This window comes from Scaptodrosophila lebanonensis, unplaced genomic scaffold (genome assembly GCF_003285725.1).
Source record: "Scaptodrosophila lebanonensis strain 11010-0011.00,11010-0021.00 unplaced genomic scaffold, SlebRS2 tig00001412-arrow-pilon, whole genome shotgun sequence".
Lineage (NCBI taxonomy): Eukaryota > Metazoa > Arthropoda > Insecta > Diptera > Drosophilidae > Scaptodrosophila > Scaptodrosophila lebanonensis.
Genome location: NW_022060739.1, coordinates 8,209,151 through 8,236,200, shown reverse-complemented (window position 1 = coordinate 8,236,200; position 27,050 = coordinate 8,209,151). Strand labels below are relative to the sequence as shown.

Genomic DNA, 27,050 nt, shown 5'->3' with positions numbered 1-27,050 from the left:
ATCTTTAAAGCCTAACTACTCTAAATAGAAAGGTATCATTGAAGAATAAAAAGAGGAAATAATTAACTATAACGTAAATATTGAACATAAATATTAGTCCTGGAGTTTCTTAATCCTACAATTTTTTTTTTTTTAAACAAGGGTCTACTTATTACTTGTTTTTAAATGAAAACTCAACAATTTTTAAAAGCAAATCTTTGACTTTTTTCGGCAGTGTGTTGGCGTCGGCGGCCTCAAACAATGGGCAAAAACTAACTGCTGGCTGACAGACTCCTGCATGCGCGAGGCACATATAGTGAGCTCTATTTTTGCTCCAGCTTGGCTGTTGTCGTTCGTCCGTTTTGGTCATAAGCATGAAATATTGCACATCAGCACAAAATGTCCGCTGCAGGCCTAATTACATTGCAGCTGCACCAGCAGCAGAAATGGCAACAACAGCAACACCCCCAGCCTATCATTTCTTGACACATGCAACGGGCCTTTGAGCGCGCTACTGTTGCCCGCCTGCCAAGCCGCACGTGGCTGCAACATCAACAAGAGCAGCAACAACAACAACAACAACAATTGCAACGAGGGCCACAACAAACGCCATTGAAATCAATGGGGAAAAAAAGAGAAAAATTCCGCTGTTTTGCTTAAAGTGAAAGTGCTCCAATTGTTGACCAGCAGAGCCACGGATGTTGGCCATTGCCTGCCTGGCTGCCTCCCTGGCTGCCTCCCTGGCTGCCTCCTTGCCAGCCCACCTTCCTGGCCACCTTGGCATGGCTGCCAAGTGCGGTGACTCCTCCTCGGACACTGCAAGCTCCATTGTGGCATCCCAAAGCGATTGCTGCGCACTTAAGCGGCGCACTGACAAGTTGTTTGCTGTTTAGCTGCACCCTCTTGTCGGCTCCCGTCTGCCCCCCCCCCTGGCCCCCCTGCCCCTTCCCTCGTCCACCCTGCCTTTTTCACGTTCCTCACTCATGTTCGTGTGCACATTGCAGAATAATTGCCATGACTGGTACACTCGGAGCTCTATTAGCTCGCTGCAATTACAACTGACGGGTATGCACATGTTGCCAGTGTTGGTAAATGCCTCGGCGCTCGCTCACTCGCTTGCTAGCCTCTGTGGTGCAAATTGAGTTTCCTTCCGGTCAACAATGCAGATGCCACAACATATGAGCGCATAAAAAGCAAATAGAAAGTGCGACTGCCACTTGATTTATGGCTAGAAAAGGGATCTTGGCTTGATAGAGACAGAGAAAAATGTATGGATTTTATGATATGCTAGACATCGAAAAATATCTTAGAATATTGTTTTGAAAAGAAGTTCATTTGTAGCAATTGATCGACCGATGTAGTATATTTAATGCGATGCAAACATATTTATTAACAACAAATTCTAAATTCCTGTTGAACTATTTAACTACAAGTATTGTAATTAAATTCATAGAGAATAAATTTGTAATACTACAATTTTGCTGCTGATTCAAAAATGTTGTACAAATGTATTTAAATTTATTCCAATATGGTTCAAAGCTATCAGCGCTCTAATGAAAGGTAATTGAGAAATTAAGAAGTTGTTCTTAGTTGCTGAAGTTGTTTAAAATAAAATGTTATATGCTTTAGAACTTTAAAAATATATGTATTCTGATTCCTTTAAATTCCTACCAGATTTTCTCAGAATAATGATGGAGATATTAAATAAATGGCCACTTAAGAAATCATTAAATCATGGTAACATAAAATATTTATATGCTTTAGAAAAATTTGCGAAATCTGTAAAAGTTTCTTTAAAATTCTAACACCATTAATGAAGTAGATGATAGAGTAAATGGGCTTAATGTTCTTAACATAAATTCAAACTTTTTCTAAAGAATAGGTGCATTAATTTATTTTTGACTTTCAAATAACGTTGTGAAGTCATTCATTAATTTGTTGACTTAATTGTTAATTTCATTTATTCATTACAATTGCCCTGTTTAATGCTCTTCTTTTTAAAATATAAAACAGAGAGAAAAGAATAGATACACAAATATGTGAGGCTTTTAGTTATATAACTAGTTGGAACGAAGGCACAATTCATTTCCAATAATAGTGGCAGCTTCAGGCTGGATTAGCAAATTGCGGTGCCTTTATCAGACATTTACAAATAGCATTAACCCATACTCAGGCATTACCCTGCTTGGGTTTAATAAATTGATCTCTTTCGTATAACTGTATATCCAAGCAGAAACAATAATTGCACAATTCTTTTACGCAGTTTTCTTTTTCATAATGCTCGGTAATTAGAATTTTGCTATGTTTTCAAATTTTGAGCATATCAGTGTGAATATGACTGCAATGGAAGCATGTCGATAAGTAAAATAAAATCAGATCACTTGACTTACATAGTTCATTAGGTTAATTTTTCAAATTGGAAAGAGTTTAGAATTGCACAAGAAATGGCTTGAATGAAGCAGTCATAGTTTCATTATTTTTATCCTTTTCTACACACTCTTAGAAGTTCGACTGACATACTAAACACATATGGGATAATGACAAGCACTTTCATATACAATAGCATGAGGATCCGGTTTAGAACTGAATCATCTGTCCCTTGCACTACTTATCACCGCCCAAGTCGAAGTGTCTGCAATGCTTAAATGGAGTCTAAAATACTATCCTTTTCGTGGTCTTAGTCCTCTCCCTGAAGGTAGGTTTGGTCTGCTGTTTTCAAGCACAAGTGAAGTATCAAGACCATTTCCACTTCCTCAAAAGCTGCCCCACTTGGTTGCAGTTACGCAGTCTATAGTCGATCCTACAATGGCCAGCTGCATTTCCTAAACATGTTCAGTTATAGCTCTTGGCCAAATTCTTTAAATTGCCTCCAACTATGTGGTTCGGTTCAGTTCCACGAAGACAATAGTGCACCGCAAATAGCGTGGCCTGTCATCAAAGTAATTTGGGCATAAATTTGCAGCCAACTACACACACACACACACACACACACACACACACACACACACACACATAAGCACACACACATACACACAGACAACATCACCTGCTCTGAACCGCCTGAATGGGTTCCCATATATCATACAAATAAGTACAATATGCCGTGCTAAATGCGATACAATTATAAAAGACCGACATTTTGGCAGAAAATGCGCAAAAAAAATTACGAATCTACAATTTCACACACACAGATACAGATACTACTCACACACATTCAAAACACAATTACATACAGTGGTTAAGATTCAATGCGATTATTACATATTGTAGTTATTGTTGTTACTGCTGCTGTTGCTGTTGTTGTTGTTGTTGCAGCTGTCGCCGCCGCTGCTGCTGCTGCTGTTTGTCTGCAGAGTTTTATGGTCCAAGGTTAAAAGCTTTGACTTGAAAAACTTTGCGACTTTGTGTCGCTTTTTGGGTTTGTACTTGTATTGTGGCCCAAGACCGACCGACCGACCGACCCACCAACCGACCGGCACAACTTCATTTGATTTGCAGTGAATATTAAAGCAATTTGTGGGATTATTTCCTATTGTAATCAACGGTTGTGTTTACTCATCAGAGGGCCGCCAACACCGCCACCACCTCAGCAACTTATTTTCAAGTACACAGAGACACACATGACGCTGGGCCCCAAGTCGCATTGTCTGTTTGTCTCTGAGCCAGTTTTTAAATTTTTTTTTTTCCCCCTTTTTTTTCTGTCGTCAATTGTCGTCACACGTTTTATGGCAAAATGACGTTTATTTATTTACTTTTCGTCTTACACTGCGTCGCGCCTTAGTTTGCGTGAAAATTGCTCCAATTTCGGCTTAGAAGCCCCGCATAGCTGTGACTTTGTTTCATGTTTATGGATGATCAGCATTGCTGATGATGATGAGGCGTTTTCTATACTACTCGTACTAGTATATAGACAATGGATTTTTTACACTTCGATCAATGCTAGAAACAGATATTCTAGCTCTGTGGCTCTGCCACATACGAGTACTCGCACGAGCATTGCTGTTGTTTAGTGTTTTTACACCTTTTATTTTTTTTTAATTGTGCTCACTAATTAATTAAAGCTCATTGCATTCAAGGTTGTGTTTGTGTGTATTTCTTATTTTTATTTCTATTCCTATTTAGCTTAGTTTTTTCTTCTTTTAGTTGGTTAATTTACGACTCTAAATTAGTGTGTAGTTCACTTTCAAAACACTTTACTTTTGCTTTCAAAATACATCTCGTACGTACGCGTAAGTGGTGGCAGAGTTTGGTTCGCTACTGTTACTGTTACTATTACTGAGATTGCTACTGCTCTTGTTACTGTTGTTGTTGTCGTTGTTACTGTTGTTGCTGTTACAACTGGGTGGGGTGATCATTAAGTCGTTTAACAATAAATAGAATTGACTTTGCTGGACGTTTAATGGCTAGACGACGACGACGCAGAAGAAGAAGACCAACAAAGATGCTGAAATTGTAAGTTAGATTTGTTCGATCTTTTTGTGGGAATAGTGGAGTTGAGGGAAGTCACGCTAATGACAGTGTAAGATCGAGACACTAATGATGCTGACGAAATCGGTCCGGCATCTAGAAAGGCAGCACAAGCAACTAAAGAACGATGAAACTAATTGAAAGAGAAGGTAAGTTTTTCGGAAGAATTAGACAGAAGTTCGATCTCAAATGAAATGAAATCGTTGACGCGCCTTGATTAAATAACTACCGATTGGAAATCTCATGTGGTTACAAATCCAAAAAATAACTTCGATTCACGTGTTTGCTTTCCCTTTCTGTATAAATACTATACACTTAATCGTAAGTAATTTGTTACAATAATAAGTATACGACATGTATAATATGCATATTAGAAATATTCTCTCCAATGGCGCAGTTAATGTGTCTTTCAAACGAAATATCAGATATAAAGCCCAAATAATAAATTAATTTGTTATCAAAGTATTTTATTAGCATCTAGGTTTTCTATATTCTGCATAAAATATTAAAATAATTTCAGTTGCCACAAACTCATGTACGTTATAGATGCTATAGTATGTTATATTAATTATATGAAAATGCTTATAAACAGTGTTATATATATTTATGTTATACTCTTTGCTATAGAATCTAATAGCTAGCAAAAAAATGTCTTTGTTCCACATTCCCATCCTTGTAAATGTTTATGTTCCTTCTCAGGGAATAAATGTTTTCCAAGAAAGTTTTCTTTCTGTATCATTAAATTAGCTAAAAATATCATAGATGTTGAGGTACGATTAGAATCCCCACATACATAAATATTTCTATATTTTATGGCCGAGATTTCAATATTGTACTCGTTATTAAAGGGAAACACCATATCCATATTGAGTGAATTAAGAACTCTCATTAAGAAGAGATGAAAATAAGCTTCTTTTTAATTATTTAGAAATGCTGTTTTAGTATATGATACTAACAAGACCTTTCTACACATACTAGTATTATTGTATGTACAATACAAACTTTTACAACTCTCTACAACTAATGCATCGGATTGGCATTCACATATAAACACTATCCGAAAAATGTGAATGTGGATATTAATTCCATTGCTTAAAGCTTAGCTAAAGTCTGCATATCCATACACTAAACACATACGTTTTTTACTAAGTAATATATTTACGATCGGCTATTTATTGATGCTATGAGAAAAATATGGGTCAACTGTTTATGCAGAAATCTATTCACAGTCCAGAAAACAAACATATAAATAAACTTCTGCTGCGTGCCGAGCATTATTGACTCACACAGAATAAATCTTTAAAAATTATATAATATTTTAAAAATAATAATTACTTAGATGACAAGACGACAACAAAGTGGCGTCTTAAATTACCAACAGGCAGCTATTTCTACTTAAAAGGACTGTCATTTGCGTGAGGAAGAAAATTTTGGAAACAGGCGACCTTGCGATGTCAGCTTAGTCGATGGCCAAGCCTGGCTTTGTTGCTATTCTATATACTTGTGGATGAGATCACACAAATAAAACGGTTACGAGTGCGCTTGCATCGTTTGCACAAATACAAATTATCCGACTCAATCAATATTCGTGCTATCTACGGGAGCTCAGATGCATTGAAAGGCCCGCCGGGCCATTAAAATACAACTCATCTCCCATCTGAGACGGGTATGCAATGAAATTTGCAAAAATGAAATGAATTGCAAATCGCTTTACATAAGCTGATCGCGTCTACACGTTCATATATGGGCAGAGGATGGAGGAGCGTTAATATCGTTTTTCCGCTGGGCCGCAAGTAAAATGCCTTTTCCATTTAATCGATTTGCGTATTTCGGGCAGCGGTAATTGCAAAGGCAGTCTGAACGTGAAACTTTCATTGCGAAGCCGCTGCTGCTGCCGCTGCTGCTGCCGCTGCCGCCGCCAGACTTTGAATGTGGATTAAGTGTATTCAAAACATAAAGCCAACAACTATAACAACAATAACAACAACATGGATGACGATGACGATGACGATGACGACGCCTGGGCGCTGGCTGCGATGGCTTTGTTGATTTGCAGCGACTGCGTAGCCTAGAGTGATTTGTTTTTTAGATTTTCAAAGTGATTGCGGTTATCGCTGAAGACTTCAGCTTCAGGTCTTCATCATCAACATCGTCGTCGTCATCTTCTTCTCGATCTTGCTGTTGTTGTTGTTGTTACAATTGTTGCCTTGGCTGCTGTTGCCTCGATGTCTCTACAACACCAAATCAACAACAACAAAATACAAATAAAGTTTTAATTGAAAAAATACAGCAAAATCAGCGCACATTCCATGAAATGAGACAAGGAAAAAAAAAAATAAAAATTGTAACGCAATCAAAGCCATCGCTTCCGGTTTAAGGCGCCATAAAACTGCCTTGGATTATGTTTTCCAGTGCGTGGATCTGCCATTGCCCCTGAACCGCTCACTTCCATCTTCCACTTCCACTTCCACTTCCAGCCCCATATTGCACTTTGCGCTTCGACTCTGCCTATAAATAGAGTCATGGTCAGCGTTTTGGCAGTTTATCGAAAATAACGCTGCATGGCCAACTAATTGGTCTTTGAATGTTGTAAGCAAATTTGTACGTTAGTTTTGCATTATGATGGAAGAAATTTGTAATAATTGCACTCTTTCTCTCCATCTCTGCCTCAGTGGGAAAGTCGAAAATGATTGTTTATGTGTGCGCCTGGGAATCTTTAGAAAGTAGACCATTTTCAGTGTGAACAAGACCAAGTGCCTAAAATTTGGCATTTCTGCCATTTCCATCGATTTAGTTGGGTGTGAAATGTGATTTCTCAACTCAGTTGGTCAGAAATTCCATCAATATATGAATACTAACATTTCTGACAGTACACAAATCCTTTGTACAATTCTTCAAAGGCAAGAACTTATGAAATATTAACACTCTACAAAATCATAACAGCATTGCCTACTTTAATAGTGAACAACATTGAGTACACAGTGGATTAACTTTTTTAACACGAGATAATTCTTCAGCTGTTCCTTCAACTAATCTTTTTCTTTCTAGAATTTAGGGTAAATAAATAAATAAATAACTTGACATTAGAAAATATTTAAGCTTTCAGAATTAATTTCTAAGATTTAAGATCAATAAATAAGCAAATATAATAATTTAAATATATGTAATTTATAATAATCCTGCACTCGATTTCCTTGTATGGGCTCTGTGTTTATTTTTAATGAATGTTTAAATAAATAAACCAAATAATTTATTTATATAACGTTTGTTTTTCCACAATATATTTTCTTCCGAAGATTTAAACTAAAGACAAAGTAGTGTCATGTCATGTCATGTCATATTAAATGCATAAGTTGCTCAAAATCTTTCATTTGTACATTCAGCTTTGACTGTAAAGAGTTGAAGACCTAAAGTTGAATATTTGGATGAGGTCTTCATTAGTAAATTCATAAGAGAGTAATATTCGTAGAAAGTAAAGGCATCTCGTTCTGCATTCTGAAAACTTTATATCAATAATAAGGTTATTCTTGAAAGTTGATTTCAAAACATTTTCAAATCTAACGTCTGAAAGCAGAACGTGCTTACTAGAGCTACGTCTCGCCAGGCATATAATTAGCCATTTTTTAATTCATTTAAACATAGTCCGATATTCATTAAGAAAAGATATTCTTTTGGGAGTGGAACGAGGGAAAAGTAGGGGGAGGTCGAAATTTCAAAACTGCAACTTAACAGATTGCAAAAGTTCCATTCCATCTCTAACTGGCTGGACCTTGGGATCACAATTAACTTAACATTGCAGCTTAATTTATCATAAGTAGGTACACGGAAAAAAATGTTTCTATAAATCTCCATAAGTGTATTAATAATCTTTCAACACTTTACATGCTTTGCCACTAATAAGCGGCAAATCCCATAGTTGTTTCGATTAATCTCGTTTGCGACCATGTAATGAAATGCTATTCAGATCTATTAATATGGCAGCAATATTCTTTACGCTCGATTAAAAGCTGTACGGTGGATGGTTGAATGTTGAATGTTGGCCCATTAACTTGAATGCCTTTACACAATGCCAATAATTTCGTAGCCCCACTTTGATCCACTTTGCGCGCTAATTAATGAATACTGAGCGCTTCTTCTGCCACCTCATCTAATCATCTAATGTTAGAAATCGTACAAGTATTTCAAATTAAATTAACCTGCTCGGTTTTCCTTTAAGCGTCGCACTGGAACGCCCCGTCAATGATTTGTTCGACATTCACTCACTTGCGTTTTTCACGCAACGAAAATTGAAAGGCGGTACTAATCGCTGCCCAATGCCCCAGTCAGCAGCGTTGTACTCGTATCTTTGTTTTTGTTGTGCGCGTATCTGTGCGATCTGTCTAAAGCTGAGGCACGTTCGAAAATTTCGTGCACTGAAAAGAGACTTAACGCACAAATGTGTTGGAACCTCATCGCACAATCGACCCTTTCACCCTTCACCATGAAGGCTGAGCGGCTCTGTGATGGCCGGCTGTCCGGCTGTCCCGCTGGCCACATTTAGCAAAAATTCGATTTGATTTTGATCGCTCAATTAGCGTAAAAGTAACATGTCAAAGCTATTAATCACTTTCGAAAACACAAAAACAATGGGCCGCAGTCTTCTAAATGAAACGCTTGTCCCCCTTTTTATGTTTTTCTTTTCTTTTTCATTTTTTCCATTTTTTCCATTTTTTTTTTTTGCAAAAGTGCGTGAATTTAGGCGTACCGAAATTATATAATTTATTTTTTCTTTTGATTGCCAAATTAAAAAGTATCTGCCCCAATGTCCGTCCGTCCGTCCGTCCATCCATCCGACCGTCCACCAACAACTCTATTTCGCTCGTTTGCTTTGAAGCGAGGCTTAATGCGACTGCAGAAATTGCTGCGTCATTACTCGAACTTCAATTTCATTCATTCATCAATTACAATACAAAGAGTCGAAGCTCTATCTGAAGCCTTGAATGTTGAAGCTCTGCTCTATCTCTCCCTCTCCCTCTCTCGCTCTATCTCTATCTCTATCTGTTTGTGTGTGTGTGTGTGTTAAATCAAGAAACGTACGGTATAAAATGCTTATGGATGACATTAAGTTTAATATTTGTCGATTTGCGAACACAAGAGATCCTGTGCTTGGCATCGCTTCACTGCCATTGATTGCGCTTATTAAATGGGAGCTGGCCGCAAAAAAGACAGACATAAGCGTAGTTAGAATTTTTATTGAGAAAAACGAGACACTACTGAGAATTGATATTCTCCAAAATAAAAAGATATTGGAAAATAACAAAATATGGTTTTCAGCAAGAAAACTCTATTTCAGAATCTTCAGACGATTTCAGTCTCTTCATTAGAGATTTCCAGTGCTTCTATTACAGCTCCATTAGAAGCTGAGGCAGAATCAAAGTCGGCTAATCATTTATTATCATGCTCTTTACTTCGAAAAAAAAACTACGCCACTCGGTGATCTTCTTTATCTTTTTCTAAGAGAGAAATTGACAGGCACTGATTGATTTCGTCAGAGCCACACTTTTGCCTTAGAATCAAACGGATCTGGACTTCCTAAATATGGTCAACGGCTCGTCAAAGAAATCACTTCCTTCGCTTGACTAGAGCTAGTGGCAATAGTTATGAATAAGGCTGTAGCCTAGCCCTAGCAGTTGACCAAAGATATATATAGATATTTATATGTTATTTTCTAAAACTATTGATGGCTGCCAACCCCACGTTTGAAACTTTCGATTGTAGCTCAACTCAACCATTTGTTGATGGGATCATTTCAAAAGCAATTCAACCACAATATTATAAATATTTGTGAAATAATGTTGTTAAATATAATTAATGGAATGATATTTCATGCTTTTTCATAAATCCAATGCGGTTCAAATTAAAAAAAAATTCTACTGTGCAACTTCTAATTAGCTTTAAATATTTTGCTCAACACACTTGGACAGCTTTTCGCCAATTTTTGATAGGAATTCGTCTATTAAGAGAGGCTATGGCAGAGTCAAAGGGACCAGTACTGTCCACTATAGCTTCAGACGCAGCTCTGAACTAAAGAAAGGGTACATCCACTTCTTTGTTATTATCCTTTCAGAAAAACCAGAACTACTCTCGTTCTGTCAGAATTTATTTATTAAACTGTACAGTTCTCACTTCTTAAAAATTATTGTTATATATTATTTCTGTCATTTGTTTTATTAAAATTTTTTTTTTTGTGTTTAATGCGTTACATTTGAACTGCTATGCTGTTATCCATCATCGAATTAACCATCTCCAAAGATGAGATACGTTCACATGAACATATCTTTTTTCAACTATTATTACTAAATATTATAAAATATATTATTCCACAATCAAAATCTATCTGTAAGGAAATATTTCCCTATATCTTTATTAGGAATTAGGCAATGAAGAAGACAAATTACGCGAATGGATCGTTTACTGATTAACAGTCAACCGAGCTATTGGCGTCTTTTAATTATATTCACTTATCGACTTATTTTAACTACAGAGTTTTTGGGTTTGTAGTTCTGTGGCCCTTCCTTTTGGAGACGCCGCTGTCTGTTATACTTTGAATACTCACATGCTTGAAGAGTGGTTTGTGGTGCTAGGAGTTGTGGTCGTGGTAGCATCAATTTGTTGCAAGCCTCTTCTAGTTTACTTCGTGCTGCTCTAATTGTACAAGTTGTTGTTGTTGTTGTGGTGCTGGTGGTGATAGTAGTAGTAGTAGCTGTATTTGCTGCTGGTGCTGCACTGACTGCTATAAGATCCGCGCGGATATCCGTTCGCCAACAGGAAGAAATCACCATTTGAACACCGTTGGCTCTTTCAGCTTTACGGATGTTGATAACATGTGCGGCATATAGCTTTGGCTATATGTAGACGTCGTAGTTGTGGTTGTTGTTGTTGTTGTTGTTGCTGTTGCTGTGGCACATAAGTCATCCTTGCCCAATGACGACAACAACAACAACTGCAGCAATAACGCGAAGCAAAAAAATGCCGACGCGTGGGAAATCTGCGATCAGTTTTCGAGGATGTAGTTTTTATGCGTGGAGGTATAAATTTTCAATATAAAGTAACTTTTTCAAAGCAGCTTGTTGTGTTGTGTTGAAGTAATTATAATTTTTTTTATTAAGACGCGATTAATTAATTAATTTGAGTTTACTTTTTACACTTTTTGTTAATATTTCCTCTGTTGAAAGTCCCTCGACTTGTTTGCCTAAGCCTGCATTTCATTTAGTTTCCATATGAATAGTTAATCCATATCAATTAGCACTCATGCTTATTGACATCAATCGGCACACAAACACACACACACATGGGTATATACACACACACACACTTCCCTGTCTGTTGCTAATAGAAGTATGTGCTGATTTCTTGGCCATAATCTTTTCATATCAATTTTATAATTTCATTATGGGTTGTCTTTTTTTAATGCCTGCCCATAATCAACCTGTACAGTGTACACTATTGTCGCCAGTTGTTGTTGTTGTTATTGTTGTTGCTGTTGATGTGATTGCTATTTTCCGCAGCTTTAATTCATTTTGCATTCACGCTCGCTGTCACAATTTGCATTAATTGCCTTTAAGTATGTAGTTATCATTGATTTAGCACCAATATCATGCCATATAGACACTAGATTTGCACTTTTCTACCATTTGCGCGGCTACTGGGCCGCAAAGAACTGTTTTATTTATTTATTTTTTTTTTTTTGGTTTGGTACTACGAGTACAAATTGCATTTTAGGTTCTTGCATGTGGCATTGTTGTTGCGGCGATTTGTGCGAGATTTATGGCTTATCCACGGCTCTGAACTTGAAAGTTGAGCCGTAAACAGAGTTTATGATCTATAAATTGCTCAGAGTTGGTATACGAGAGTAGTTGTTGTTTGTTGTTGGGTGTTGATTGCTCGGGAGCATTATGCGCGCCAACGATAATTGGTTGGCGTGGCAAAAATTGGATTAAACAATTTGTATTATTATTTATTGCTACAGATGCAGATTTCCACTCTTCTCTATTCACATTTTATACATGTTGTTTGGCAATTATGGCTACAAATTGAAATGTTTTAGTTGCATTAGCTTTAATTGTTTTGGCTTCTTGTAGAAATATTTAAGCTAGTAGCTAATCAAGTGCGGACTGTTTTTGCAGAGTCTTTTGAGATATTGGAACAATTTTGTTGGGTAAAGAAGAAGTTTCACATTTTATTATTATTAATAAATACTCCACTTTCCAATTAATGTGTGTATTTATGGTTGGTTCGCACAATTAATTTTTAACTAAACAGAAGATTTGTTTGTTTGCTTTTTGTAATAATTTGTTTTCTTTTTACTGTCAAAATTTATTTCAATTAATAATTGGTAACTTTTAAAAATTTTAATAAATTCTTTTGTATGATTTTTGAAATATTTTTAATTTATTTGTATTTCTTTTAAACAATTTAATTCGAATTGCCATTTAATGAGCGCACATTTCAATTATCCTTGAGCCGCGCCCACGTTCCACTGCAAATTGTTGTTGTTGTTGGCGTTCATTTGAATACCGTTACATTGGCATTACGTTACACCAACACATGCTCACACACACACGCACAGGCACACTGACACTCACACAAACACACATAGGCACATAGACACTGGGTGGATGGCGCGCGCTTCTATTACGTCTTACGTAGTCGCTTCTTGACGTTGCGTCTTTTCTTTGCTGTCACTCTTTTTGTTTCGTTTGCAGTTCGTTGCGGGACTTTTGTGTGCGAGCAACCGACAACACGACCAATAGCTTTGAGACCGTCTCACGGACTGATAGAGGCGGCTGCGAGCGCAGCGCGCCATCCAAAGCCAAACGTTTTCGATTTCCTAATAATAAACGCAAAATAGTTACAGTCGACGGCGTCGGCGTCGTCGTCGTCGTCGTCAGCAGCGGCTAGCGTCTTTCTTTTCTATGTATGGGTGCTCTGAATGAATACACGACGTCGCCGACGATGGCACTCTGGCTAAAAACACACGATCCACACACATTGAGGAAGTGTAAGCCAACACCAACACCAACACAAGCACACGCTCACCAATTGCTGGCCAGCGCTGGCAAGCGATGCAATAAATCGAAGCTAATACACTTCTTTCTTAATGTAGAGCACAACGAACGATGCCGCTGCAGCATCCACACTCACACACACACACAGACACGTACACACACAGACAGAGACATAGAGGCACAGCTGCCTAGACAAGTTTGCCGGCGCCGACTGCGCAGCCCCACTACTGAATTAGTAACGATCTTAACGCTCGCGCCTGCGCCTGCGCCACAACTGTAAATGAGGAGCAGACAGGGCGGCAGGAGGGCGCACAAACAAGATCGACGCCACCGCCACAGCACGCGCCCCAAAGCTTCAAGAAGCTGCTGCTGCTGCTGCTGCTGCAACAACAACAACAGCGGCAGCGCCGCCAACACCGCATCCTGCACAGTTAGCTTTTTACTCAATGAAAATACGCTGCCATCGCCGACGCCGTCACTGACGTCGCTGCCCCGGCCAAGGCAGCATTAGCAGAGAACAACATTCCAAAAGCTGCGCATGCGCTGCATCCGAAACTGGGTGGAGATCTTCCGCCCAAGTAAAGCGAACGCTCGCTCTTGCCGAAGCAGCTTCGTGTGCTGCCCAGCCAGTTAGCCGATCGTGCACGATCGCACAGTTGCGTTCCACAAAAGTGAGCGTGCTGTGGAGTTTAGAAGCCACAAGCCGACTTCAAGCCAAGGCAGTCGCTACGAGCAGCTCTCGAGGGCCACATGTTGCAGCACCAGCGACCATATTTGGAAGTTTCGCAGCCGAGCGCTAAGATGGGAAGATATTCAAGAAATGTCTGCTTAATCAATATATAACAAGAATTATCCACAGTTGTAAAATATTATAAAACTTATAATTGAAATAATGTTGGTGATACTAGGAAGATATTTAAGAAATGTCTGCTTATATAACGAGAATTATCCATCATATCGATCAATAATAGGTGGTTTTAATATGCAAAATATTATAAAACTTCTGCTTAGAACTAGCTTCCGAAATTGTTATAATTGAAATAATGCTGGTATATTAGGAAGATATGTCTGCAAGAAATGTCTGCTAATTCAATATATAACGAGAATTATCAACAGTTGCGATCATAATTGGTGGTTTTTATATGCAAAATATTATACTATAAAACTTATGCTTAGAACTAGCTTTCTTACAGTAACGGGTTTCGAGATTGCAATAATTAAAAAAAATGTAGTAAGTATTCAAGCTAAGTAAATTTGTTATTATTAAGTTTGGGGGGTCTTGTTAAATAAATCATTTGAACATCTCCCTTTTTTTCAATGGACATTATTACTAAAAGTACCCAGGTACTTCATGTTAATCGGAATAGCATTTTTAACAATTTAATATTAAAAGATTCAAATTATTGGAAATATTTCCAAAATTAAATTTTGGTTACACATATTTAGATAATGATAGATGCTAAATGTAGTTCAATAAATATATACTTTTCATTCAAAGATTGTAAGGTATATTGGTTTTGCTGAACAAGTTTGTAACGTCCATTCGTTCCAGTGACTGAAGCTAAAGATATCTAAAATCGAGGGGTCTTCCATAGATTCGCAATTTGTAACCTGAAAACACGAAGGTTAACGAAATTGTCCGCTCAGATTTGATGGTTCGTATAGATTCAGAAGCGATTGGAGCTCTAGAGCTAGTAGGACATTTGTCAGTCACAAAGCACATTTGAAATATTCCATACGCTCTTCGATTTGCACAAATGATTTCATTTTTGAAACTTGAAATTGTTCAAATGAATTAGTTTGGTTGATAAATCACAGTCAGAACTACTTCTGCCAAATTTGCAATCGCTTAGTCTCTTTATTTATCGATTTGAGAAGAATGAATTGTTTGAATTCCCAAGGACGCCAGATGTCTGCGTTGTTTCCAAGAGATGAGCAACTTGGGACACTGTTCATCCACAACATAAGTCTTAATAACTAGGCTTTTAAACCCAAACTGACTTAACGGCCGTCGGCCGGCATACCCATTAGAATGGTGGTTCAAGCTTTTTAAATAGCTTCGACATCCTCATAACGCTTTTCTTTTATGGGCAACTGCATTTTTTGGAAAAGATATTTGTAGTTATACACTATGGAGAGTGGCTGATAGCTTAAAGGCGAGTTTTTGTTTAAAAATTAGTCACAAGTGTCGAGCGATCAGATGGCGCATTATCGTGCAACAATTGCCTTATTTTTCTTCAAAAAACCCAAATCTTAATCGTTTTATTTGTATTTACATTTTTCTGATTTTAGCCGTTATAAACAGTTCAAATCTGCTTCTGTTTATAATTTGTTGTCACATTTACAAGCCCAGTTTTTAAAGCCGACTAACAGTTTTTTAATTAATAAACGGATTTATTAGATTAAATAAGAACGTTTATAAATTTCAAATGAAATTGAAATTTAATTACGTATTTGCTTAATAATGAAGCTATATTTGCTTAATAATGAAGCTTTTATCACATCACATTTTTTTTTTTTAATTTTCAAATATTCATTTCTAATATTTTAAAAAAGAACTTTCATTAATTTATTTGCGAATTTGTTGATTAGTGCTTTATTGCTGACACACATTTCTATACCAATAATAATTGCTTTCTCAGAAGTAGAATAAAACATATTTCTGCTATTTAAAAATTTCACTTAACTGTCTCTCACGACCTTCATAAAGTCGAGGATCAGCTTCGTTTACTCGTATACCTACTATATTGTTTAAAAGCTTCGCTCATCTCTCGTAAGCAGGGCGTTGCTGACAATGATCGCAGATGATCCCATAAAGCCCAAGCCGAATAGTTCATTTAAGCTTGATGACCATGTCCAAGTGCACAGTTGTTGTTGTTGTTGCTGATGTTGCTGGTGGTTTTCATCTTTTCTTTTTTTTTGGTTTTTTTTGTTTTTGTATAATTAAGCAGCAGCTAAAATTTTATCGCTCGCTAACTAACTGTTGACTGACATGGAGCAGCAGCAGTAAGTGGAAGAGCAGTGGCAGTGGCAGTGGCAACCACATCGACGATGGCGATGGCGCGTGTGGAGCAGGAATGGAAAGTTCACCACTCAGGCTCTTTCACTCGCTACAGCCACAGCCACAGCCAGAGCCAGAGCCACATTTGCCATTTGCTGATGAAGCGAAGGCGATTAACATACGACAAGCGAACTCACATGTAGAGCTGGACGGGCCAAGCGACCATTCGACCGACCAACCAACTAACTGACTCTCTAGGCTGACTTGGAGAAGGGTTTACTGTCCCATTTCTAGTTGCCAGTTACAGACGCTGCCTGCTTTTGGCATGCTTGGGCGCACATGCGCTTGGACCGCTCCAAGTCATGTGCTGAAGCTGCTGCTTCTTGCCTCCTGCTGCTCCTCCCCCTCCTCCTCATCCTCCTTCCTGTCTCCTTCTGCTGCTGCTCCTACTGCTGCTTCTGTTGCACTTCATGTCTGTGGTTAGAGCGCGCTCCTCTGCTCTTGCACGAAATCGATCAAATCAAAAATGACTTTGTGAAGTGACTAACTGCCTAACTGCTGCCCGGACTGACTGACAGACTGACAGCCTCGACCCACTGTCCGCTGGACGTGCTGGATGTGCGCGTGCGCGTCTTGAACTGTTGTTGCAGATGTTGTTATATTTGTTGTTGCTTCTTATGACTGCTGAAATATCTTACGGTAGCCTTGCTGCGACCGCGACAGCGACAGCGTCAGCGACAGAGACTGCGACTCATATCTGCTTTGATTTTCAGTTGTTTATTTGAATGAATCGCCGCCACGGTCGCGGTCATAGCCGATGCTGCTGCTGCTGCTGCTGCTGGAAAACACAACACTTCAGAAATGAAAGCACATTCCCTTGTAGAAATTTTACCGTTAGGCGCAGTTGCATGTGCGGCACAGGCTCAGGTACCCAGCTACCCAGGTACCCAAACACACAGGTCGTTTGTCCGTTTTACGGCCTGACTGTCTGCCTAGCTGCCAAGCTGCCGATGTTGTTGTTGCTGTTGCTGTTGCTGCTCTGCATCTACAAGCGCTGCTGCTGCCATCATCAGCTCAGCGTCCTCATCATCGTCAACATCATCCAACACTTGGCAGTTTATGGCATAGATTTGCAAATCGCTACGTTCGTCCAGCCATTCGCCTTGTCTGTTATTGTAGCCTGCTTGCAACAGCAATTGTTGTTGTTATTGTTGCTGATGATCTGCCATCATCTGGGACCGCGTGCTGGCGTGCTGTTATTTATTTGAGTCAATGAGTTCACAACTATTTTTCTACTTTTCTTTAATGGCCTTTGTTGATTGTTTTTGTTGGTTTTCATTTAAACATTTTTCGGCATGCTGCTGCAACCGCTGCGTTCGCCTTCGCGTTGCACCTGCAGCATCATCATCAGCAACAGCGGCAGCAGCAACATCGGTGATCTTTATGGCAAGGAAGCGCCTCATTTCGCTGCCTTGATTGATGATCGCTGGTGGCAAGTGGTGCTGATTTGATTTGAGTGCCATTAATTAGTTGCAATGCGGCATCCGATGCGACTCTCCTCAACTACTGGGTCATCTGATAAATTGTTAATTAAAGTTTTCAAGTGCAAGTGTCTAATCAGCTGCGATGAAATTTGTCGACGTCTCTAGCTAGCTGGCTATCTACTTCGTTCAATCCGGAAACTTCACACCATTGACGAACGTCGACTAATCAGCAAATAAAGTTGATTGGACTATGTTTGAGGTGGATGTATCCAGTGATCATTTAACCATATCGATCCTATACTTGACTTTAATAACTTGTGTGAAATGAGCTTTAATTAATGTTCATCCTGTGACTTCCTTAGGAAGAAACTTGCAAGAAATTCAGTTTAGTTCTGGTCCGGATCTTACAAAGTATTTAGATGTACATATACATGGATTATTGAAGATAATTATTCAGCTAACATAACAATAGAATAGAATACCGAAACATGTGAAAGAAATCAAGCAAGAAAGCATTACAACTGTTAAATAAATATTCAAGATTAAAGTTATCTCATGCTGGAAGCTAAAATACAAGTAATATGAATTTAGTTTAGGGGAAGTCGACTTTAGACTATTAAGCCGCACATACTTTCTGAGATGCTTGCGTTCATACAGACAGACAGACAGAAGGACATGGCTATATCGACTCGGCTTGTCATGCTGATCAAGAATATATATACTTTGTGGGGTCTACCAAGCCTCCTTCTGTGTGTTCCATGTACACTCGCACAAAACTAATATACCCTTGTACCCTTTGGGTACAGGGTATAAAAACTGGAAGATTGTTCATGGAGGTCGTGAAGTCAGACCAGGTTGACGCACTGATTGATGCTAATTCTTCTCTTGGACAGACAAGAATAAGCCTAGAAATGTTCTGTCATTCTTATTTACAGATGAGAACTTTCGCGAACAATCAAAAGGAGCTACGAGTATTAGGTCTATCTATCAATTTTATAATAAACACTTTCGGTTGACCCAAAAAGTAGTGTTCTGGATTTGTTATTTGCTAGGAAAAAGATAAGAACACTCATGAACAATGAAAATAAGCTATTAAGTCTATCTGATAAGTTTGATTATAAACAATCTAAACAAAAGATTGTTATTCTTCAGCTGAAGAAGACGCTTAACTTTCAAAGAAGATTATTAGAATTGAATTCACATTAAAGATACGTTCCAAAAATCTATAAACTCTCTTCCTCAGCATAAGTTAAGTTTTTGTCTCTTTAAAATCTATGGCCTTTCAAAACTTTTTCAATTTACTTTTAATCAGCCATATAATAATACTTGCTAACATTCATAATCGTTGTACGATTACACGGTGTCTAACGACATACTCTATTGGAATGAATGACGGAAACCTTGCTGGGAGCAACTCATGTTTCATAAATTTCCTGATTGGCTATGAAAGCGAACGAAACGCAGCTAATAAAAGATTAGAAAAATCGACACATGTATTGAACATGATCGTAAGTTTAACTTTTAATATCTTTATTAGGTGTGTGCGGCAGAATAATTAACATAAACGACTCGCACTCATTGTTATGGTTAAATGAATGAATATGCTCATATAATTAGCCATAACAATTACAAAGTTGAAGTAAACAAACAAACAAACAAATAGTCGTTTAAATTATAGTTTAGACTTTTTACAACAACAACAGCAACAGTAACAGCAACAATCAACAACCATTTCATAAATTTATGCATAAAATGTGAGGCTTTGACGATGCTACCAACAACAACAACAACAACCATAACGAAGATCACGACAAAGCTATAGCAGCACTTTGCCAAGCTCCCCTTCCCTCCCCCTCGCTCCCCTCCCCCCTCCAGCAGCGACAACTGCTGCACATAATTGGCTCGAAAAAACTTAAGAGTCGTCGTCGTAAACATTTTGTTGTACTTTGTGCGATGGAAGACCCGCCCGCCTCTAGTGTTTTTTTTTTCTTCTTAAACGTTTTCAAATCGCGCAGCGAATGAAAACGAAAGAAAAAATGAAATACATCGAAAGTGAGCATATAGCCAGCGATCTTGTCGACGTATCAGCGAAGCGCGCGCGCTCCGCTGGTTGTTTGCATGGCCGTTAAGTCCGTCCGTGTGTCCGCTATGTCCGTCTCTGTCGGATCTGCTTTCGAGTGCCCACCATCATAGTCGACGTGACGACTGCGACGACGCACAGTGGTCCCAAATGGGGTTTCAAACTGCAAAAACTGGAATCTAATAAAAATTAACAGCAAAAGTTTCTTGGATTTCAAAATGATTAGCAAATTAACTTTCTAATCGCTGAAAATTTGACTCACTAGAAGAAACAATTTATCCATTAATAGCTTTTATGGAATGGTTTGAATTAATTTGATCAAAACCACATATTTTGTTTCATTTGTTTTCATTCATATTCTAGAAACCGAACACTTTTTATATTAAAAATATGAAACACCTGCATGAAAAATCGCGAACTTACAAAACAAATCTATATTACATTTTCGGTACACATTTTAGGTCTTGTTTTAAGTATTATAAGAAAATCTTTTAAATATTCTTAATAAGAAACGATTTGACGAAGAATTACAGATAATTTTCAGTTTCTTTAAAATCAGCTTGAAGGTTAAATTATTTAATATTATTTTAAACTCAAGTTTGAAAACCACATTTTCATCTATATTAAAAGTCCAAAAAAAAGTTTAAAACATAAACCATTTAAGAATCAATTAGAGATTTTACTTACGATATTATATTTCAGCTTTAGAGTTCTAATATATTATTTTAGTTGTCAGACATATGTTCGATCTTTCGTCTTACAAGAATCCACTCAGCGGTAATGAACAATCTTTTCGTTTCTTTTAACAGAGGTTTTTTAGCAATAAAATAAAAAAAAATAATAATAGATCTCCAAGAAGATCGCCAGGTCACTTAGTAACTGAAACTGGAATGGATTGGTTAGTAGGGATTTTTAAAAATAACTTTGTTTCAGTAACCAATTAGATCTTAACAATTATAAATCGATTTAATCTATCTCACAACTTGGATTTCCAATACAAACCTTAACAAGCTCAGACTAACTAATAATTTGAACACAAATTGGGTAATTATTAAAGTAGACTAGGAATATAATGTTGCGTCATTTAATACTAAAATATATCTTTCAGCTACAAAAAACTAATCTTTTTAAGTCATAGCTTTAACTAAAAAGTTTCTGCTGCTCGAAAATATCTTCAATCGATTTGTTTTTCCTACGCAGTCAACATTCCAAATTTGAATTTTTGTGAGTAATTTTGTGCGTGTGGCCCACTGTGCGACGTCTCAGTTACAAAGCAGCAGCGAGTTTTGAAACCGAACCCGACAGTCGTAGCTAAACGTGCAATCTTTGTTGTTGTTGTTATTGTTGCCGTTTTATGTTTTATACGCTTTTTAACTTTATTATCTGTATATACATATGTATATTTATAAATGTGTGTGTGTGTGTGTGTGTGTGTGTGTGCGAGCGTATGTGTGTGTGTGTGGCATGTATAGCACTAAACATTCTACAATTGGCTCATTTAGCTGCGTAGCCACAGCCCCGCACACACAAATTGAAAACAGCAACGTTTTGTTGTTGTAATTGTTGTTGTTGTTGTTATAGTCGTGTTGCTGTCGTCGTCGAGTTCGTTTCTAATTATACGATAGGTGCGCTATGAGCCATGAAACGTGCGGGGTCTGACCTTCTCTCTTACTGGGCTCTACAGTTGAGCCGTTTCTGTATGCATTTTGTTGCCTTTGGCTGGCGTCTTGAAATAGTTTTAGTTTTAGTTTTTGTTTTTGTTTTAGTGGCCATAGCCACATACTACGAGTGTACTTGTAGATACATGACGCCGATATCGGGCCAGTAGTGTGTTATTAAATATTTTTTGCGATTTTTCAAAAAGGCTTCTGCACAGAAGTTGTTATTAGCCCCAGCGTTTATTTCATTTTCATATTAATAGTTTAATGGTTGCCATTTAGGCAAATGCGCCAATGGCATGAGGCCTGCTGAGTCCGCCTCTGAATGTGCTGCTGATTTCGTGAGTTAAGTAAATTGGTGCATGGGATTCTGAAGATCTTGAAATCCGTAAAAAGATCAACTGGAATACAATGCACAGTTTTCTTTCAGCACACCTTTAAGTCGTTCTTTTGAATGTCACTAAGAGTTTTTCTTTTTAGTCAACTCTGACTTCAAATTACTCTAAAGAGGAGCTTAAATATGTATTAGAGTTTCACTTTTCTCAACATTTAAATAAATTTGTTTTTTATTTCATTTTTTTGCATTTTAACTACATATTTTTAGTTTCATATTTTAGCTGTGCTTTTCCTCTACTACTTTATTTATGCCAGTAGTTTATTTACATTTTCTTTGAGATTCTTTCATTAACTTGATTTTTGTTTTATTTCTATGCTTCTTTCGTATTTGCCCTTTAACATAGTTATAACTAATTGCGACGCTCGAATTCGAGCACCGGCACCTGAATTGGAAAATAGTAGAATTCGAAATTAACTGCCTCACCTCTAGGTCTAAAGAACGCCTGCGAGCTCAACAAAATAGACTGAGAGGACATCAACTTGCCAATCAGATGTAATTGCCTTGCCTGATGCCTGTTATCATTTTATTGCGTTCTAATGTGTCCTTTTTTATTAACTTTATTCTAAATATATGTATGTATCTAAATAATTTAACAACTAAGTTATGTACAATTTTTCGTGCCAACTCTCAACTGCCCAATAAAAAGGTACCTATTTGCTTGTATAAGTGAATTTTAAGTGATTCAATTACTTTTCATTACAAAAAGGATTTATCTTCAACTCACTATTTTAAGATTCACCTTTTTAAGTTCGTTAGGTCTAATAACACCTCCGACCACATTTGGCTGTGAATTGGGACATGGTTGGCAAATAAAATTAACCCAACGTTTATTGTTTACTTATCAAGCTGATTTTTTTGCAGTACTTAAGTTGTAAAATAATAAAATCCATTATTATACTTCACAACATAGAATATGTGATACACAAATTTTGTGTAACAAGAAATCAATTAATTTGTGTTAGTCATTTATTTCATTAGTATTTAAATTATTTACTTTTATAACTTGATTTAAAAAGTAAACTTAATCAAAATGAAGGTAATATTTAGTTTTGACGCATGCAAGTTTTCTTAGAACCTTTTTTAAGGAACTAATTTATTGTAGTCATGAAAATGTAATTTGTTTATTTGGTTGAAAATCGATGACCAGAATATAAAGGAATTAGAATGCAAAACACATATTAAGCCTTTAGAGATTTAATATCTCTGGGTGTAGATTTAAATCTAGCTTCTTATAGAGGTAATCGTATTTGTCGAAATGTATATTTTGGTTGGTATAAATGTCCAACAGTTTAATTTCTGCGCCTGATTCTCAATAGCATACTAATATCAAAGGAAAACAGCTTACAGTTTAAGAACCCAAAAACTTCTGCTTCGGCTGACGTTCCAATTCGGCAACGTATGCTTTGAAACAACATAAAAATCATCTAAAGTACACAACGATATTACCATCCACAGAACATTTCCTTTCGTCTGCAAAAAAACCTGATAGCGTCTACATAATTGTAGATGGTTTCTAAATAATCGTTGTTAGAGCAGCTTCCTTCTAATCAAAAAACCTGTCTTTATTAGGTTTGTCCATCCGAAAGCCTGATGAGCCACAACTCAGTTACCTCATTTTCTCAATTGCCTCATCGCTTCATCTGCTTCGTTGAATCAGCTTCAAAAGGAACCCGTTACATTTGCTTTTTTTCTCAACTACTCAGCAAGTAATCTGATATATTTTTGTTCATACATCTTCGGTATTAAGACCAACGCATTTCCGCATTCGAAACTAGATTTAATTATTATTTTTTGACACCCACACATGTACGCACATGAGCCTCAATTGTAACAAAAGCTGATGCTCTGTGCTCGAATGTCGAGCTTATTAAAACTACTATTTCCATATGGGACGAACACCACCACGCACAACAAACACATCTCGCGCTTATCAACATCGAAATGTTCAAGTGTCAGAGCATTGGATTTATCCATCCATCGCTATATACATAGTAGATACATGCTCGTGTGTACTTATTTACCTGCCTATGTGGGAGCCTAAGCGGCTTGATGACACGTCAGTTCTGAGTTTTGTGGCGTGTTGTGTTGTGTTGTGTTGTGTTGTGTTGTGTTGGGGAAGCGACATCTTCGAGATCTTCGTCAATGGAGTGTCAGGCAGAGGGTGAGGAGGAAACAGGTTAACAAATTAAAAGGGGGAAAAAAAGAAGTGTCAATAAATGTCATGGAAAGCCACTTACTGCCTGAGAAGTTACAGAGTTGGGGCCTCACCCCAAAAAAACACAAAAAAAGGAAAAATAAAACAAAAACACTTTAAAGTTTAATCATAGCGCGCCATATCCGTTGCCGCGAGCATTCGACGACTGCCAAACATCTGTCAATATTAACGGCTTGGTATTTACGAGTACTGTTGTTGCGGTTCTTGCTGCTCTTGTTGCTGTTGTTGCTGTGGTTGTTGCTGCTGCTGTGGCTGTGGCTGCTCAGCCAATGCCCAGGCTCAATTATAGTTTTGATTTAAATCAGTCTACTGACCCAAAAGTTCAACTACGGAAATTGCAAATTTAATAATTGACTACAACACTAAGGCTAGGAAAACGCGCGAGCCGAAAACGAAAACTAGGGGGCTTATTAATGACGATAACCTTGGCTGATTTAATTTCTTGTTGTTGCGCCTTGTGTTTCTTTTTTTTTTTTTTTTTGTATACAATATTTTTCGCGAGCTGTGATTATTTACAACAGCAACAAGAGCAACAACAATGGCTAAAATCGAAACTTGCACAATTTCGACACTAAACGACAAAACGGCAGCGCAAACATTTGTCTTAAGCCTGCCTGCCTGCCTGCCTGCAGATAGACAGACAAATAGTCAGCCCATGGCTGGCAGTTAGTCGCATATTTAATTAAGAGATTGAAGCCGCCAATAGTGTTGAACAATGGTACATGATGTTTGCTAGCACGAGTTACTACACTGCCCGAAAATATTCAATTTTCTCTGCTAATGCAATTCAATTTCGCTGGTGCTGGTCTCCCGCACTGGCACCTGATAGGCCACTGAGAATTTGAGCCGCCTCGGATAGCGTTCACGCACAAAGGGCGAGAAGCTCACACGCTCCATGAAGGGCTCCGGCACGCACTGCGTCAAGATCCAGTCCCTCACCTTGTTGATGTTCCCAATGGTGCCCTCCATCTCGCCATAGGCTCGACGTCCATTGTGCGTGTAAATAATGTAGCCACACACATCGTTACATCTGGTGAACTGCAGAATCTTCTTCCGAAAGCCAATGCCGCGCATAATGTGCAGTAACTTGAACTCCGTCGTCACTATAGTATCGGAGTGTATGGCCCAATAATAGGCGGCTGGCTTGCTGGCATCTAGAACTGAGAACATTTTTCTGATTTTGTCTTTATTTAATTGTGTAAGTGGAAGAAAACTGAAAACAAATACAAGTAATTTGTGTAAGGCAGCAAAGTCTGTCAAACTGTCTCTGTTAGTTTTAAATACTCGTATATTTTTATGAAAATGTCTAAGCAATTCGTGCTGAGCAGCAAAGCAGCCATCTATAGAACCACCTACGAGTTGCCCGCTGACAACGATGAGCGTTTGCTGCAACGCGCCGCCATCAAGGCCGCTGAGCTGCATGTCTGTGGTTACATCACGCATACGCACAGTGGACGCAAGGTGGGTGGCGAACTCGAGGGCAGCGCGACGAGTCTGGAGCAAATGATGTCCTGGCTGCGTGACGAAATAATGCCAAAGGAGGCGCGCGAGCAGCCACGATTTGCCGAGTGCCTGCCGCAGGAAAAGTCCAAATATCAGAATTTCTTCTACGTGTGAGTGTCGTCGTGATGAGGAAAGCGGAGAGAGAATAGGTGGGGAGATGTGGAAAAGTTGCAGATGTTTTTAGTTTAATAAAGTTTTAATAAAAGCCATGCTGTATATAATATATATTATGTAAATAGAAATATTAATTTCTTTTAAAGAGAAAATTTAATTGCTTACAATCAAGACGGAAATACATATTTCGCAGTTGATGAAGCTATTTTTAAACGACTTCAAAAAAGGAGGAGGTTCGCAATTCATCTATACTTTTATTATTTTCATTATTTTTTAAAATTATTTTTGGATAATTTAGCTATTGCAGAATGTTTAGTAGGTCCTGCCTATTAATTTGTGTTGGAATATTTAGCAGTCGTTTGTTTTTTTTTTTTTTTTGTTAAAATGGTTGTTAATATTATTCAAAGTCAAAGCTGGTAGACAAAAAACGATGTCACCTTCTCTACTTCACACCAGCTTTTTCCCAAATAGGATGTTTTTTTCGGTAACACAAAACTATTAGAGAGAGAGAGAGAGAGAGAGATAAGTTAGTTGGTCAGTTACTTATAACTTGAAAGGGCTTTCAGCTATAATTGTATAATAAAATTCTTACACTTTTGGCACTAAACTCAATCTTAAACTAAAGCCTTAGGATATCAGTTAAAGCCTAAATAAAAACTAAACAAATATTGATTATTCTATATATATAGTATATGTATATTCTATTATATGTATATAATACCTTTTTGTTTGCCAAAAATTCGAAGCTCCCTAAATTTGTTTAAAGTGCATTTTTCTGTTATAAACAATAACAATCAGACTGGCCATTGAACAATAGATGGCTGCTGCGACTGCGACTGCGACTGAGGCTGCGACTGCCACTGCCACTGATAATAATGATGATGATGGCGCTGGTACTCGTAATGCTGGCCGAAAACATTTTGAATGACTAGAGCGTTGACTAGAGCGGTTACAGCGGGCAACTGGGCTGACTTTTCAAAGTCAAAAACGCGATTGTATCATCGGGGCGCGCTTCAACAATGAGTTGCAGTTGCAGTTGCAATTGCTGTGATTTTTTTGCTCTCCACTTTTCTGCAGCGGCAGATAAAAACTCCGGCTAGGTAAA

The 27,050-nt window shown here is 37.8% G+C and overlaps 2 protein-coding genes across 2 annotated transcripts; one reads left to right on the top strand and one right to left on the bottom strand.

The window, feature by feature from the left end:
- Window positions 1-24,982: 24,982 nt before the first annotated feature.
- On the bottom strand, window positions 24,983-25,508 carry LOC115631253. The gene has a single exon (XM_030527965.1). The coding sequence runs from the start codon at window positions 25,496-25,498 to the stop codon at window positions 25,106-25,108; it is 393 nt and encodes a 130-aa protein (XP_030383825.1). The 5' UTR covers window positions 25,499-25,508; the 3' UTR covers window positions 24,983-25,105.
- Window positions 25,509-25,630: 122 nt separating this feature from the next.
- On the top strand, window positions 25,631-25,979 carry LOC115631306. Its single transcript, XM_030528021.1, has one exon. It carries the CDS (start codon window positions 25,631-25,633, stop codon window positions 25,943-25,945), a length of 315 nt encoding a protein of 104 aa, XP_030383881.1. The 3' UTR covers window positions 25,946-25,979.
- Window positions 25,980-27,050: the final 1,071 nt, after the last annotated feature.